The 17500-nt window shown below is 39.5% G+C and overlaps 1 protein-coding gene across 2 annotated transcripts; it reads left to right on the top strand.

Annotated features, from left to right (window-relative positions):
* Window positions 1-4057: 4057 nt before the first annotated feature.
* On the top strand, window positions 4058-13370 carry LOC123500959 (phospholysine phosphohistidine inorganic pyrophosphate phosphatase-like; the record flags this gene model as incomplete). Of its 2 annotated transcripts, XM_045249507.1 has the most annotated exon segments (6): window positions 4092-4204; window positions 7656-7726; window positions 8420-8565; window positions 12041-12230; window positions 12912-13069; window positions 13214-13370. In XM_045249507.1, coding segments are annotated over 4 exon segments (612 nt in total), but the record flags the coding sequence as incomplete, so codon positions are not given.
* Between the last annotated feature and the right edge of the window lie 4130 nt (window positions 13371-17500).

The raw sequence follows: 17500 nt of genomic DNA, 5'->3' as shown, positions 1-17500 counted from the left end.
GATAAACATACCCTTTAGACCAGCAAGATAAACATACCCTTTAGACCAGCAAGATAAACATACCCTTTAGACCAGCAAGATAAACATACCCTTTAGACCAGCAAGATAAACATACCCTTTAGACCAGCAAGATAAACATACCCTTTAGACCAGCAAGATAAACATACCCTTTAGACCAGCAAGATAAACATCCCCTTTAGACCAGCAAGATAAACATACCCTTTAGACCAGCAAGATAAACATACCCTTTAGACCAGCAAGATAAACATACCCTTTAGACCAGCAAGATAAACATACCCTTTAGACCAGCAAGATAAACATACCCTTTAGACCAGCAAGATAAACATACCCTTTAGACCAGCAAGATAAACATACCCTTTAGACCAGCAAGATAAACATACCCTTTAGACCAGCAAGATAAACATACCCTTTAGACCAGCAAGATAAACATACCCTTTAGACCAGCAAGATAAACATACCCTTTAGACCAGCAAGATAAACATACCCTTTAGACCAGCAAGATAAACATACCCTTTAGACCAGCAAGATAAACATACCCTTTAGACCAGCAAGATAAACATCCCTTTAGACCAGCAAGATAAACATACCCTTTTAGACCAGCAAGATAAACATCCCCTTTAGACCAACAAGATAAACATCCCCTTTAGATCAGCAAGCTAAAAACACCCTCTTTAGACCCCTTTAGATGGGTTAGGTTAAGATAGGTTAGGGCAGGCTAGGGTTAGGTTATTGCCCACCTTTCTCTGTTTATCTTACCAATAATTAATTTGCATAAAAGCTGTTCTTGATTTCAAAACATTTATTTTGATCAATACATTTGTTTCATTACCTACCCTAACCTACCCTAACCTACCCTTACCTATCCTAACCTAGCCTAAGGTAGTACTCCAGTAGCCAAGGTTCCTTATGTTCACCTACACTAAATATATGATAAACTGATATCATCACATCATTATACAGGGTGCAACACGAGTTTCTGCGAATACTTCTAGGAGGCGAAAGAACAAGTTATTCTAAGTAAAAAATGTTCTATACTCATATGACTTTTGAGGCTTTGTTTAGTCGTGGGTGAAATCTAAGTGTGGCTGGTACGGGCGATTGTTTTATTTGGTAGAAACACCATGTCCACCTTACTGTAAGTGTGTGGTACTTTGAACAGAGATTTTTTGTCTGTCAAAATCATGCAGTACCATCGAGATTTATTTACCGTCAATCTTGGTGTGAAATTCCGAACAGCTGATCTGCTGCTAGCCTCCCTCAGGCAGGCAAGGTGTCCCCGTATAGCCTATTACTTTATTTGTCAGTAATTACAGACATTCTAACACGGTGTCAGATTTATCTGTAAATTACCTCTCAGTCAATACTACTCGTCTCATTGCAGAATATTGCTGTACCCCAAAACTTGTAGAAATGATAGCCAGTTATGCAGTTTGTTCGATGGTGAAAAGTAGTGAATTATTCAATCGTTTCTGCAAATTTGTGGGTGTTACAGTATCCCATGATCAGACAAGTGGTATTACAGACTAGGAATTTACCAGTAAACATAGTCCTGTCTATCACTACTCCTAAATCCTTTCCTCCTCTATTGCCTCTAGCCAACATCCCTCCATCTCATAGCTAAAGTTTGTGTTGTCTTTACCTAAATGCATAACCTGACACTTTTTAGAATTAAACTCCATCTGCCACCTGTCTGCCCATGCTATCAGCCTGTCCAGGTCTCGTTGTATTCTGTAATTGTCCTTTTCACCCTGTACTGCACATGCTATCTTAGTATCATCTGCAAACTTTGATACTTTGCTACTAATTCATATATCTAAATCGTTAATGTACACCAAGAAAAGAAGAGGTCCTAGCACTGATCCTTGGGGTACCCCACTAACCACTTCCTTCCACTCAGAGATTGCCCCACTTAATACTACTCTCTGTTTCCTATCAGAAAGCCATTCACTAATCCAATCAACTAACCTACCCCCTATCCCATGTAGTCTCAATTTGTACACTAGCCTCCTATGCGGTACCTTATCAAACGCCTTGCTAAAATCTAGATATATAACATCTATGCTATTTCCATCATCTAACTCCTTGGTAATATATTCTAAGATATCGAGCAAATTTGTAAGACAGGACCTCCCTGATCTAAAGCCATGTTGGGTATCTCTAATTAATCTATTCTCATTTAAATGCTCCCAAATACTACCCTTAATGATTTTCTCTAGTATCTTACATACTATACTAGTTAAACTGATTGGTCTATAATTATTCGCATCATCCTTCCTACCTTTTTTAAATATTGGAGTAACATTAGCTAACTTCCAGTCCTGAGGTATCTCAGCAAACCTAAGTGATCTTTCAAAGATTAACATAAGTGCTTCAGAAATACTGTCTACACCCTCCCTAAGTACTCTGGCATGTAGCTCATCAGGACCACTAGCTTTCCTATCGTCTAGTTCAAGAATAAATTTCCTAATAATTCCCGGTTTTATATCAATATTTTCTAAAGCTCTTAAACTACTCGTCAGACTGTTTGTAACAGGATTTCCTATTCTTTCCCTAGTAAATACTGAAGAAAATTGTTCATTCAATAATTCTACTATGTCTTTATTTTGATCCACTACTACACCATCTTTTCTGAGTGGTCCAATCCTATCCTTATTTCTTTTATCACTGACCTTGTAATAACTATATAATTTTTTGGGATCTTTACTCCCAGCTCTAGCTAGTTTTATCTCTGCTTGCCTTTTACTTTTTTTTATAATCTTACTCAAATCATCCCTGACCTGTCTGTACCTAATCAAATCTACATCTTCCCCACTTTTCTGCAATTCTCTATATGCCCTCTTCTTCTCTCTGATCTGGCTACCTATCTCATGAGTCCACCATAATGGCTTCCTGTTTCTCTGACTTATATCTTTGTAAGGGATACATTGCATCACTATACCCTTTACTACAACCTTAAAGATATCCCACATCTCCTGTGCAGTTTTATTTCCAAAACTATCTTCCCGGTTTACCTCTCCTAATAACTGACGTAACCTACCATAATTGCCTTTCTGATAGTTTGAGACTCTAGTCTTATTCACTATATTATCCCTACTGGAATTAATGATAAATCTAATTATATGATGGTCACTGTTTGCTAAAGTCTCTCCTACCTCAACTTCCTTTAAACAATGCTCAATATTTGTTAGTACTATGTCTAAAACCTTCTTCCCCCTAGTTGGTTTATCTACCATCTGCACTAAATAGTTATGCTGAAAACTTTCTATAAACCTATTTTCACTAGCATCTCCTACCATCCTCTCCCAGTTTACTGACTTAATACTAAAATCCCCTAAGATAATTGTCTGACTAGTACATCCCCTATTTATCTCATCTACCATAAGGTTGTCTACTTCTGCTGACTGGTTAGGTGGTCTATAAATAGCTCCTACTCTAATAACCTTACTTTTGTTTACTCTAACATCCAGCCATAAGGACTCTACTCTGTTATCTACCTTAATACCATTAACCTGACTGGAAATGAAGGATTTTTTTACATAAATAACTACTCCTCCACCTATCCTACCAATTCTCTGGTGTAAATACATAATGTATCCATCTACTTCATATTGTTTTCTATTTTCCCTAAACTTTTCCTCATTTACCCATGCCTCTGTGACACATACAACATCTAAGTCCTCCTCAACTATATAACTAGAAAACTCGTCCTTCTTGTCCGTCTATCAGCGTTGTTTTTTTTTCTGATTTCTTAACTCCAACGCTTATGTATACATCTACACTGCACACATAAATATATAATAAACCAATACATCTACGCCGAGTCCTTGTGCATGTAGAAATATGCATATAATGGGTAAAAAGCAATACTTTATTTCCCATAGGCACCTCTCGCACCAAACAGGTAAACAGTCTTACCCAAGGATCATAGAAGCTGTCAAGGAGTTCCTGGAGAGAATGTGGAGTGCCAGATGCAGGGATTAGTAGTATTAAGGATGGTGTCTGGTTTAGGTTTTTGCCGCTTTTTTTTTTTTTTTTTTATCCCCTACAGGAGCTGCCCCAGGAGAAATCCTGGGACACCTGTAGAATCAAAATCAAGATCAAGATGTATTAGACTTTGTCTAATATATCTTGGTCTTACCCTTTTCCTTGGTTCTCCTCACTCACGCCCATTCAACGCCCAAGGGTAAGTGACTAAGTTATGCATCTACTATTCACATCTCAGCCCGAAAGTGCAAACCTATTGTGAGATATGATAGATGTGAATAGTATTTCCTGTTACTCACATCTCATTGTTCTCCCTCTCTGTCGGACCCCAGATGTCTCTACAAACACTTTTGCTAATATATCGTCTCCTTCACTTATTTATACATCCTTACATAGTCCATACACGCATACATGTCTTGCCTACGTCTCGGTGTAATAGTCTAAGAAGGTTTTAGTGAGATAAGATAGTTATAATCATGCTTGGTCATGTCACCACTAAAGCCTTCCAAACCCACTTTTAAAACCTTCAAACCTCCCCACCAGTTAAAAAGAGAGCGAAACAGATTATGGTGATCATACAAATTACAAAGGGCTACACATGGACGTCGCTCCCCTCAAGCTCAAATTGCTTTAAATAATTTCAATCATGTTAATTCTCAATTCAGAAACTTCCACATTATTTCCCAAAAAGAACATGAAGAGGCTCTTGTAAAAAAACTTGTAACCTTAAAGCTCTGCACCAGTATGTGCGCAAGAAAAAAGTTTGTGTCCCGACAGTAGGTCCTTTAAAGTTAACAGATGGATCATTAACTACTGACTGTTATCAGATGGCTGAGTTATTTGCTGACAGTTTTGCCTCTGTTTTTGAGAACAAAAACTTGTATCCTGCTCCTCACCAACATAGCGACTCCCAAATAGCACATATTGACATACAACAGGAAGACATTCGTCAGAAACTCTCTCTACTAGACCCTAACTCCAGTATGGGCCCGGATGGTATTCACCCTCAACTGTTAAAGTCTTGCCCAAATCTAACTTTTCCACTCTCTTATTTTAAAGAAGTCAATGTCAACAGGCATACTTCCTAGGAAGTGGAAAGTATCTCAAATTACCCCTATTTTCAAAAAAGGCTCCCGCCATCAGCCGTTAAACTATAGACCAATGAGCCTAACATCAGTGTGTTGCAATACTCTTGAACTCATAGTGGTTGACGGTCTTACAGAATATCTCAGTAGTAATGGCATTTTATCTACAAACCAGTTTGGCTTCAGGAGTGGGAAATCAACTGAGGACCAACTACTGCTTACTTACAACTCTATCACATCATGACTAGACAGTGGATATACAGTAGACTTAATTCTGTTTGATTTTTCTAAAGCATTTGATGTTGTCAACCACACTATTCTCCTACAAAAACTTTCCTGTCTTGGCATCTCTGGTGTTCTCCTACAGTGGATCAAAGACTTACTCACTCAGCGAACAATGTCTGTTTCAGTTACAGGCGTCCCAAGCAGTCACAGGTTAATCCCCAGTGGAGTACCCCAGGGTTCAGTTCTCAGTCCTTTACTTTCTATTATCTATGTAAACCACTTACTGTCTTATATAAAGAGTGATTGCAAAATATTTGCTGACGATCTAAAGATTTATCTGCCCATTCGTAACTTACCGCACACCCACACAGTTGTTGACATATCTAACTGCCAATGTGATATCAACTCTATATATAGAATATCAAACTCCTGGGGGCTTTCTTTAAATATAGATAAATGTGTCACACTGAGATTCAACAGAGGCACTTTTCCTGAGCAAGACATAGGCCCATATAACACCTACTCACTCAATAGTACAGATATACAAAAGGTTAATGCCCACAAGGATCTTGGTGTACTGGTTGACACTACTTTATGCTTCCACATGCACATAAAAACTACAGTTAACAAGGCTGCAGGTCTGGCAGCAAATTTATTAAAAGCAACTATTTGTAGATCACAGAATTTTATGCTAAATCTGTTTATTACACATGTAAGACCACTACTAGAATACTGTTCATGCCTATGGAACACATGTTATCTTGGAGACCTAAAGATGCTAGAAAGTGTTCAGAGGTCGTGGACTCGACACATAGACGGAATGACTGGACTGTCCTACAAAGAGCGTTTGTTAGCTCTTGACCTCTACTCTGTACGTGGACGCCTTTACTCGTGCTGCCATAATAAAGTATTGGAAGATCTTCCACTCTGAGTGTTCTATCTCTCCTGAAGATTTATTCATCACAACACCACATGCACATACTCGTGGACACTGTTTTAAATTAGCTCACCAGTACAGTTCAGTGGATCTTAGATCTCGATTTTTCTCATTCCGTGTGTCCGCTTATGGAATTCTTTGCCTGACCATGTTGTTGCTCTGAACTCGCTGCCATCCTTCAAATCAGCCCTTCACAGTCATTTAGGCGACATTCTGTACGACTTTGTAGAGTAATATGCATACACACATGTGCTGCTGTTTGCTGCACAATAATATATCCTGCATTTCTGAACAGTTTCAATGGGTACACATTCCAGTTCACTCACAGTTTGTTACAATCATCCAGTAATCTACATCTAAAGTTGACTGGCGTACCCATTTTCCTAGCTACCTTTTTCCTACTCTTCGTTTTATTTTTCTGGTCTGGGAGCTAAGGGTAGCTAACCAGGTGATTAACCAGGTGATGAGTAGCCATTCGGCTCTCCCCTCAGTCGGCCCTCACATTATTTGTTTTTTGTTAATTTCTCTTAATCTGCTCATCTGCACTTATCTGTAATTCCATAGTGAGTTAATATATAGATTAAGTACTCATGCATACACCCCCTGCCCTTGTACCTTTAGAAATCTTCTAGTCTAAAAAAAGGTAAGTTATTCATGCTAATTTCTCCCTTGCAAATTGTCTTGCATAATTTTCTCCATACATAGAGGGAATATGCTCATGTTACATGGAAACATACGAAGTACATGTATATCTTGTGATCCAGTAGCTGTAGTTGTTTTATGAAATGAGAAAATTTGATAAATGTATTGCTGTGTTATAGTATATATAATCTGTGGCTTTTCCTTATTTCTTGCTATCTCTGTACCATTAACTCTAACGTATAGTGCTAATATGTGCAGCAAGGATCTGTCTAACTGTACCATAAGCTACACTACCTTGACATTGTACTATTAAATATAAACAATTTGGGGTTTCCTCTGAAAAAATATTGTTTCTGGGAAATTTTCCACTTATATATATATATATATATATATATATATATATATATATATATATATATATATATATATATATATATATATATATATATATATATATATATATATATATATATATATATATATATATATATATATATATATATATATATATATATATATATATATATATATATATATATATATATATATATATATATATATATATATATATATATATATATATATTGACAAACAAAAATGAAAAAAATATCGAAATTAGCTTTATATGCACAACTAGTTTACATTTTAAAGCAAATTCTCTTATAAGAAAATCTATAAGTAATGAGAAATAGGGGGTTAAGTTAGGTTAGGTCTCCAAGCTTATGGTAACAAGTGCAACAAATTGGCTATGTGTGTTACAGAAATGTTGATAGAGTAACAAGAAAGAGAAAACGGCATACATAGAACATGATTTCATATCAATTAAACATAGGTAAGAAACACGCCTGTGACTCACCAATGGGTAGCTAATGCTTAGGGAAGGCTAACTCACTTATCACTAGTACACCTCTTGACAATTTCTGCCATTATGAGTGTCATTGGTGCTTTATTGTTTTTAGTCTCTCTCTCTCTCTCTCTCTCTCTCTCTCTCTCTCTCTCTCTCTCTCTCTCTCTCTCTCTCTCTCTCTCTCTCTCTCTCTCTCTCTCTCACACAGTGTTATGTCTCATAATATCTTCTATTGCTATTTTTTAATGCAAACTGCAATTTTGATCTTGCTAACTGCATGCCTCCCGTACTCCAGCAGCCTCCTGCACAAACCTCTCTTCTTTCTTTTACTCATTCTGTCCACCTCTCTATTGTAAGAGTTAACCACTATTTTCTATCTTTCATCCCCTTCTCTGATAAACTCTAGAACTCCATGCCTAGTTCTTAATATTTCCTCCCATCTGTGACTTGAATTTTTTGAGGAGGGAGGTTTCAAGACACTCATCCTTTAAATTGTGATGGCTGCTTTTGATTTTTTTGGGGATTAGCACCTCAACAGGTCTTCCTTTTTCTCCATATACTTTTGTTAACCTTAACTTGTGCCCCTCCTTAGTAAGAAAAAAATATCTATGTATTTATCTATCCATCCATCTTATCCATCCATCCATCCATCCATTCTAACCACTCCTAAATTTACAGGTAATCAAGAATCATATGTGAGTGCATGCGTGTGTCACCATGCTGCAGAACAAGCCAATCCGAGGGGCCTTATTAGACATCACAGGTGTCCTTTATGAGTCTGGAACGCGTGTGGCCATACCTGGCAGTGTGGAGGCTGTGCGCAGGTGTGTAAGTGTGTAGGGCTGTAGTGCTGGCAGGGACGGGTCGGGATAGGAAAGAATGTGTGTGTGTGTGTGTGTGTGTGTGTGTGTGTGTGTGTGTGTGTGTGTGTGTGTGTGTGTGTGTGTGTGTGTGAGAGCTTGCGTGCATGTGTGTGTAATTCACCTCAGTCGCCTGCTGGTCACCTAGCCAGTCTTCCCCATTACGGAGCGAGCTCCGAGCTCATAGACCGATCTTCGGGTAGGACTGAGACCACATCACACAAAACACACACCGGGAAAGAAAGGCCACAACCCCTTGAGTTATATCCCGTACCTATTTACTGCTAGGTGAACAGGGGCCACACATTAAGAGGCTTGCCCATTTGCCTCACCACTTTCCGGGACTCGAACCTGGGCCTCTCGATTGTGAGTCGAGCATGCTAATCACTATACTACACGGTGTGTGTGTGTGTGTGTGTGTGTGTGTGTGTGTGTGTGTGTGTGTGTGTGTGTGTGTGTGTGTGTGTGTGTCCACATACCACACACATCACACACAAGACTGCTGTATCATCATACTGTGGGAATCGTGGGTCCTTTGCTGCTGCATAGCCCTTTTTGCTCCCCGTAGCGGTAGGTGTCAGACACCACCCAGAGAGGCGGGACACAACCCCTGACTAACACCCGGTACCCAATCACTGCTGGGTGGACAGGGGCGCGGGTATGAGGAGAACGCCCGTCTTTATCTGCTCTGCCCGGGGGATCGAACCTGGGATATCTCGGCTGTGAACCGAGCGTGCTAACCACTGCACCATGGAGTGTGTGTGTGTGTTTGTGTGTGTGTGTGTGTGTGTGTGTGTGTGTGTGTGTGTGTGTGTGTGTGTGTGTGTGTGTGTGTGTGTGTGTATTTACCTAATTGTATTTACCTAATTGTAACATACGGGAAAGGAGCTATGCTCATACTGTCCCGTCTCCATATCTACTAATGTCCAGCTTTTTCTTAAAATCATGAATATTCCTTGCGTTGACCACTTCCACGTCTAAACTATTCCATGCTTCCACCCTTCTATGAGGGAAGCTATATTTTTTCACATCTCTCCTATAAGTGGCCATTTTAGTTTTTCCCATGCCCTCTCGACATTCTTTCATTCCACATACACAGATCTTCCCTATCCATTTTTTCCATGCCAATCATCACTCTGTATATTGCTATCAGGTCTCCCCTTTCTTCTGTTTTCCAGGGTCGGAAGTTGCATTCTGTTCAGTCTGTCTTCATAAGTCAAATCTCTTAAGTCAGGCACCATTTTGTTGCAGCCCTCTGTACTTTCTCTAGTTTCCTTATGTGTTTCTTTAAGTTCGAGCCCACTGTATTGTTGCATATTCAAGCCTTGGTCTTATCATTGCAGTAATTATTTTCTTCATCATTTCTTCATCTAAATATACTAACGCCACTCTTATGTTCCTCAATAAGTTCAATACTTCTCCAATTATTTTGTTTATATGTCTCTCTGGCGATAGGTCATTGGTAATTGTCACCCCAAGGTCTTTTTCTTCATGACTGGTTTTATGTCTTCATTTCCTATCTTGTACATACTCCTGATTCTTCTTTCACTCTTGCCAAACTCTAATTTCTTGCATTTTGTCGTGTTGAACTCCATTTGCCATGTACAGCTCCATTTCCATATTCTGTCCAAGTCTTCCTGGAGTAGTTCGCAATCTTTGTCACATCTCACTTTTCTTAACAATTTTGCATCGTCTGCAAATAGGCTCACATAACTGGACACCCCATCCACCATGTCATTTATGTAGACCGCAAACATTACTGGTGCCAACACTGATCCCTGTGGGACTCCACTCTCCACCAAGCCCCATTCTGATGGTCTGTCCTTAATTATTGTTCTCATTTCTCTTCCAACGAAAAAGTCTTCCATCCATTTTAGTAAACTGCCATGCATTCCTCCTACCATTTCAAGTTTCCAGATCAGTCTCTGGTGTGGTACCTTATCAAAGGCCTTTTTTAAATCCAGATGTATTCCATCAGCCCAACCATCTCTTTCCTGTATTACATCTATCACCCTCGAATAGTAACATATCAGGTTTGTCGTGCATGAACGCCCTTTTCTAAAACCAAATTGACACTCACAAAGTATGTCATTTTTCTCCAAGAAGTCTGTCCATCTATTCTTCACCACCCTCTCACACATCTTAGCTACCACACTTGTAAGTGACACTGGTCTATAGTTCAATGGGTCTCTCTTGTTACCTGATTTATAAATTGGGACAATGTTAGCTCTTTTCCAGTCTTGGGGCACTACACCTTCCCTTAATGAGGCATCAATTACTTCACAAACTTTTTCTGCCAGTTGCTCCCTGCATTCTCTTAAAATCCATCCTGATACCCCATCAGGTCCCACAGCTTTTCTCACTTCTAAACTCCCCATCATATTCTTGATCTCCTCCACAGTTACTTGAAACTCCTTCATAATCCCTTTCTGTTCCATTACCAGTGGCTTGTCAAAAGCAGTCTCCTTTGTGAATACCTTCCGAAAGCATCCATTCATAGCCTCTGCCATTTCCCTGGGATCCTCACTGTGTGTGTGAGTGTGTGTGTATTTACCTAGTTGTATTTACCTAGTTGTATTTACCTAGTTGTAGTTTTACAGGGCCTGGGCTTTACGCTCGTGTGGCCCTGTCTCCATATCTACACTTATCCAAGTTTTCTGTAAAACTATGCACACTCATTGCCGACACCACTTCCTCACTCAAACTGTTCCACGTGTGTGTGTGTGTGTGTGTGTGTGTGTGTTTTTGTGTGTGTGTGTGTAATTCACCTCGGTCGTCTGCTGGTCACCCAGCCAGTCTTCCCCATTACGGAGCGAGCTCAGAGCTCATAGACTGATCTTCGGGTAGGACTGAGACCACAACACACTTCACACACCAGGAAAGCGAGGCCACAACCCCTCCAGTTACATCCCGTACCTATTTACTGCTAGGTGAACAGGGGCCACACATTAAGAGGCTTGCCCATTTGCCTCGCCGCTGACTCGAACCCGGCCTCGATTGTGAGTCGAGCATGCTAACCACTACACCACGCTGTGTGTGTGTGTGTGTGTGTGTGTGTGTGTGTGTGTGTGTGTGTGTGTGTGTGTGTGTGTGTATTTGCTTGCATGCACGCATGTGCCTGTGTGTGTGTATTTACCTAGTTGTGTTTTACAGAAAAAGAACTATGCTCATGCTGTGTGTGTGTGTGTGTGTGTGTGTGTGTGTGTGTGTGTGTGTGTGTGTGTGTGTGTGAGAGAGAGAGAGAGAGAGAGAGAGAGAGAGAGAGAGAGAGAGAGAGAGAGAGAGAGAGAGAGAGAGAGAGAGTGTGGGGGGACCATTATCATGATTATTGTTTGGATATTCAGTGTGTGTGTGTGTGTGTGTGTGTGTGTGTGTGTGTGTGTGTGTGTGTGTGTAACATAAGCTAACGCATAGATTTACAGCCTAGCAATGTCTGCAGGTTGAAGGAGGCGGGTGTGGGTGTGCGCCTTGTAACCAACGAGTCATCCATACCCTTAGCACATCTGTCCACAAAGTTAGAGGGAATGGGGTTTGAGGTGAGAGAGAAAGAGATCATTAGCCCCATACCTGCTGTTCTGAAGGTGCTACAGAAAGAGAGCCTCACTCCACATCTGCTTGTCAGCCCACAGGTGTGTACTTGTGGTGTGGGGGTGATGGAGCAACCTGATGAGTGCAGATGTGCTTTTGTTTGTTTGTTGTTAATATTATTGTTATCATTTTTCTTCTTTTCTTTTATTCCTCTTTTCTCTATTCCTTTTTATTCATTTTTTATCTTCATCATTACCTTCTTCTTATCCTCCTTTTTGGAGTAAGTCCAGTAACACAAAGTCCTCACCAATGAGGCAAGGGAGGGATGGGAGGGGTTTGATGGGTGACAGTGAGTGGTCTGACTGTGGACTGAGTGTTTTAGGTGTGACAAATGATGTTTTCCAGTCCACAGGGCAGAAGTGCTGAGAGGGAGGTATTTATGATTGAGCATAGGAGTGTTGCTATCTCAAGAGAAAACTCTTTAAATCTTAATGGAAGATCAGTTGGTGTGGCAGATCTAGATTTAAATTTGAGTGTAAAAAGTGAGTGAAAAATAGCACAATAACCTCCTCTTTACCATGATAAAAACATGGCCTACAGTAATATCTATGGGTGATCCTCCTCCTACTCCATGTCCTCCTACCTCATCTTCTCCAGCCACAGCTATATCTTTAAAGATAGTCATCTTTGTTCCTGTTCAAAATTGCACCAAAAGTTAAGAAAAACTGGTGGTGTAACTTTGCTTAGTTCAACTTTTTTTTCTCTCTCTTTCTCTTTCTCAGGTAGAGGGAGAGTTTGCTCATTTGTTCTCCAATCAAACATTGCCAAATTGTGTTGTGCTTGGTGATGCTGGTAATGCCTTCAGTTTTGAAGCCCTTAACAAAGCTTTTAGGGCCATCAAGACAATGCCAAGTCCTAGACTTTTTGCCTTGGGATGTGGGTAAGTGTCAGAGTTTCCTGTGTGGGAGAGCCCCTGGGAATGCTAGGGAGAGTGAAAAGAGGAGTGGTGTACTGTGTTTGAGGTGAGGAAATATAGTTTATGATGTAGGTGTCTCAGATCACTCACCCGTTCCACCTCTCCCAGAAAGTACTACCGACATAAGGGAGAGCTACACCTGGATGTGGGGCCCTTCATGAGTGCCCTGGAGTATGCCACAGGGGTGCAGGCAGAGGTTATTGGCAAGCCAGCTAAGGAGTTCTTCAAGGCAGCCCTGTCAGATTTGGAGGTCAATGCTGAAGAGGTGAGCTGGTGTTGGTGATGGTATAAGTAAGTAAGCTTGTAAGTATACTATAACTATTCTAAAATCAATGTTTGAGTATATAGGCCCACATAACCACACTAAAATGAAAGTTTGAGTCTGTGTTGGCTTGTGTTTTCATTTGATTTCATCATAAAAAATAGCAAATATTGTACCCATATTCCGTCAAATCATATTATAAACAGTTTTGTCATTATTTCCTTATCTTGCAACTAACTAATATAACTGAAAGTTTTCCCAGTTGTTGTATAAGTGCTGTACTATTTTCCTTACATATTTTTTTAAAATATAGGAAGAGCACTAGCCAAGGGGAACAAAAATAGATCTGAAAAAGGTCCACTGAAGACCCCGTCAGAAGATCGAAATGTGTAATCCAAAACAAAGAATAAGTGTTTTGAAACCCCATCCCCTCTAGAAAATGTTCAAGTCATAGGGAGATGGAAACACGTCATAGGGAGATGGAAACACAGAAATGGACAGTGAACTCTAGAGTTTACCAGAGAAAGGGATGAATGATTTTGAAAATACCTATTGCCACAGATAACAGTAGATCTGGATTTGACACAAAAATCGCCGCGCTGCAGTAACGTACCCAAAGCCGGAGAATGGACCTTAAATTTCAAACCTCGAAATCTCAGCTCCTAGCCAACATGAATCTATGAAAATCACTGTGAAGCAAGCTAACTGTGTTTAATTCAATGCCTGAAAGTGATATCTAAATCCATACCACTATGTTATTGTACCGCTCAGTTATACGAGTCAAACACGAGAATTTATATAGTACCAGGTGGATGTTTAAATACAACTTTAAGCTTACAGCTGTATTTCAAACACAAAATGCAAATTTTGCATCACTTATAAATTACTTTACATGATTTTGGCTGTCCGCTTGCTCATCTCTTCTTCACACCTGTGAGTTTACGCCTTTTGTCATCACTCTGTGACCATGTGTTACCTCCTGTGGTGAAATCAGGTTTGCACTTGGCGTGGACATCACTGTTGGTGTCTTACTATTTCACCCCTTATATATGTCACAGATGTTGCACTAGCATACTCTATATAATTTCATTAACAAAACTTTTCTTTTTATAGGAAGACTATTTACAAAGCGCATAGGCGGGTTTTTTACATCATTAACGCAAAGAAATATATCGCAGTAGTCACTATCAGTCACTGCCTAGGCATTGTTTCCTACCATTCTAGTCACTATTAATCATTCATCGGTTTATTGCAGTCACGTTAGTTATCAGGTGAGTTTAACACTTAACAGCACTCCACAGTACACTTCCACGTCACTGTGATGTCAATAACATGTCACTGGTCTTCACCAGTGTCATTATCTTTTCCCAAACTGACTATCTATATGGCACCAGATGTCATAACTGCAGTCACTGCCACCAGTTGCACGCATCTCGGATTACGTCTGAGTTACAGCCTCTCACTCTGCCATTTTGTGTGACCTCTCATTATATTTCACTGTAGTGTTTCACATTGTATGCCTCAAGTCACCACTAGCAGTTCTTCTCCACTGTACCACTGACTTAACTCCGCATACAACACTCAGCGTCACCCTACACACGTCACGGTTGGATACACCACTCACAGTGTTAAATCTGTGTGCATTACACCACTCACAATGTTCACTCCTTATTCACCTCACTGTACTTCATTACTCACTGCACAGTGACATCACTGGCGACTGCATCACACGCGCATAACAACATTTTCATGTGAGCCTCGACACAAGCTCTTCACACTTTCACTGTAAATCCATTGTTGGACAAAACTCTTTCAACAGGATTCACATTTCATTGTTTCATTGTCTCCACAGATATGTCAAAATGCATGAACATGCACGTAACAATTATAACCCCTCACTCTTGGCTGCAGCAGTATCCCTAGCACGACTGACTTGAACCGAGTGACTTGAGTGACTGTCACTGTCCGTTGGTTAAACCGTTGGCCATCTCGCTGCTCGCCTGAGATTTTAAAATGACTAATTCGCAGTAGACATGGGTGTATACAACTTGCCACAAATATGTACATAATAATAATAATAATAATAATATAATAATAATAATAATAATAATAATAATAATAATAATAATAATAATAATAATAATAATGTTTCCTCCAAGTAGAGGTCAGCCAAGCCCTTAATCTGGTGCACCTCACAGCCTCCACAAATGCACATGCCTTTCCACTGCTGTGGTATTTAGTAATGATTAGCATTTCCTTAAAAAATGCACCTTATACTGTATAAAACTTTACAAAATTATAACTTTAACAGTCAGCTGCCGTGTACTACCAGTCGACCACTTTGGGTACGTTACTGCAGTGGCGGTGCGGCTCCGCAGTCCTGTGTCAAATCCAGATCTACTGTTATCTGTGCTATTGCTTAACTCTTGCAATGGAAAGGTAGACAGAATAGAGTTCAGAGAAACAAGAGTCTTCAGAAGGTTGGCTGCAGGAGGCAGGATCAGAAGAGCAATTGGAGGTAAATTTTTACAGTTACACCAAGAGCTCATTTCTGGATGAAATTAATGTTTTCTGGTAGATTTCGACCAGTTTCAAAGGAGTATGCATTTCATTTGTCACAAATGTTTTTTTTTTTTTTAACCTCCCCCAAATATCTTACAGAAACACGATTTTGTGGTAAAACGAAACTTTTTTTTTTCTGGTATATTTTGACCTGTTTTTTAAAAAATCTGTACTAACTTAACCTAATCTAACCTATACTAACCCAAATCTAACCTAACCTAACCTAACCTTACCTAGCTAATGTAGCCTAGTTGAGTCGACATGCAGCATCACTGATACATCTTCTGCAGAACAAAATTAACTTTATCAAATACAATTAAAGGTATCTAACCAAAGCAAACTAGCTTAACCCGACTGGCAATGCTAAGAAATTAATATAAAGTCATTACCTTATTTCTTTATGTAAAATTTGGCGATACAATGGATACGATTGAGGCGAAACCCTGCCCGGGCAGACATTTTCCATAGACTGAATTCAAATAGAGTTGCTTCTCTCCACAAACCGCTCTGATTGGCTAGATTTATTCTGTATTATTTTATTGGTCAGTGGCTGCATGCCCAAACAAAAGAACCAATCATTGCCATTCATTTCATGCGTGCGCAAATAATGTGACAACACGCACACACGAACGAACACACGTAACAGCGTTCTTCAGTACTCGTCAGTCCATCACATAGGTAGGTGTTGCTCGCTTTCCCCAAGAAGTAGTAAATTTTTAAACATTTTTATCAACATTATAAACAATTTGTGACAGATATGTATGAGTTCAAATTACTTGGAATGATAAGCTCTATAAGATGAGATGGGTAACAAAAGCCATGTTGCTGTTGGTGTTAAAGTAAAATAATACCCAGTTGGATTGAAAACAGCAATAGAAGATAGCAAGAGATTCAACAAAGCAATGATGAGAAAGAGGCTGAAGACAGTCAGCTATAGGGGAACAGTTAAGTCAAAAAGCTTTTGATTCCATCCTATCAAGAAGAGTTGTATGAGTACAACCCAAATATAGTCTATGTGAAGCATACTCCATACATGGATGGATACGACCACTGTATAATGTTAGCAGTCGGGGGAGTGAAAAAAACTGGTAGAGAGAACTCAGAATGCTAATTTTATAGAAGCCATTTTAGTTAGATATGAGATGTGAAGTTTTCAGTTTAGACTATAAGTGAAGTGACAAAACAAGGATAATCAGTGTAGAAGAGGAGGACAATTATATGTCACAGAAGATAAGATAAGATAATTGTTTCAAAGGATGTGTCAAGTTGATAGGTGGAGGAACAGAGTTTTTTAGGCATTGAACAATACTAAGTGTGCTCTGCTATAATCAGAAATTTGAGAGATCAGAAGTCAGGCATTCTGTGGCATCCCTGCATGATCTGTCTACTTCCTGAAGGGTAAGTAATTTCTGAAAAGATATGGAAAAGTGTAAGATGGTATCATGAGCATAGGAGTGGATAAGAAAAATGTTTGGTTTAGAAAACTATTGATGAATAATAGGAAGAGAGTGAGTAATAAGACAAAACCCTGAAAAACATCACTGTTAATAGATGTATGAGAAGAACAATAG

Source organism: Portunus trituberculatus, unplaced genomic scaffold (genome assembly GCF_017591435.1).
Source record: "Portunus trituberculatus isolate SZX2019 unplaced genomic scaffold, ASM1759143v1 PGA_scaffold_522__18_contigs__length_968829, whole genome shotgun sequence".
Classification (NCBI taxonomy): Eukaryota; Metazoa; Arthropoda; class Malacostraca; order Decapoda; family Portunidae; genus Portunus; species Portunus trituberculatus.
The sequence above is the reverse complement of the archived record's forward strand: the minus strand, read 5'-3'. Positions and strand labels throughout refer to the sequence as shown.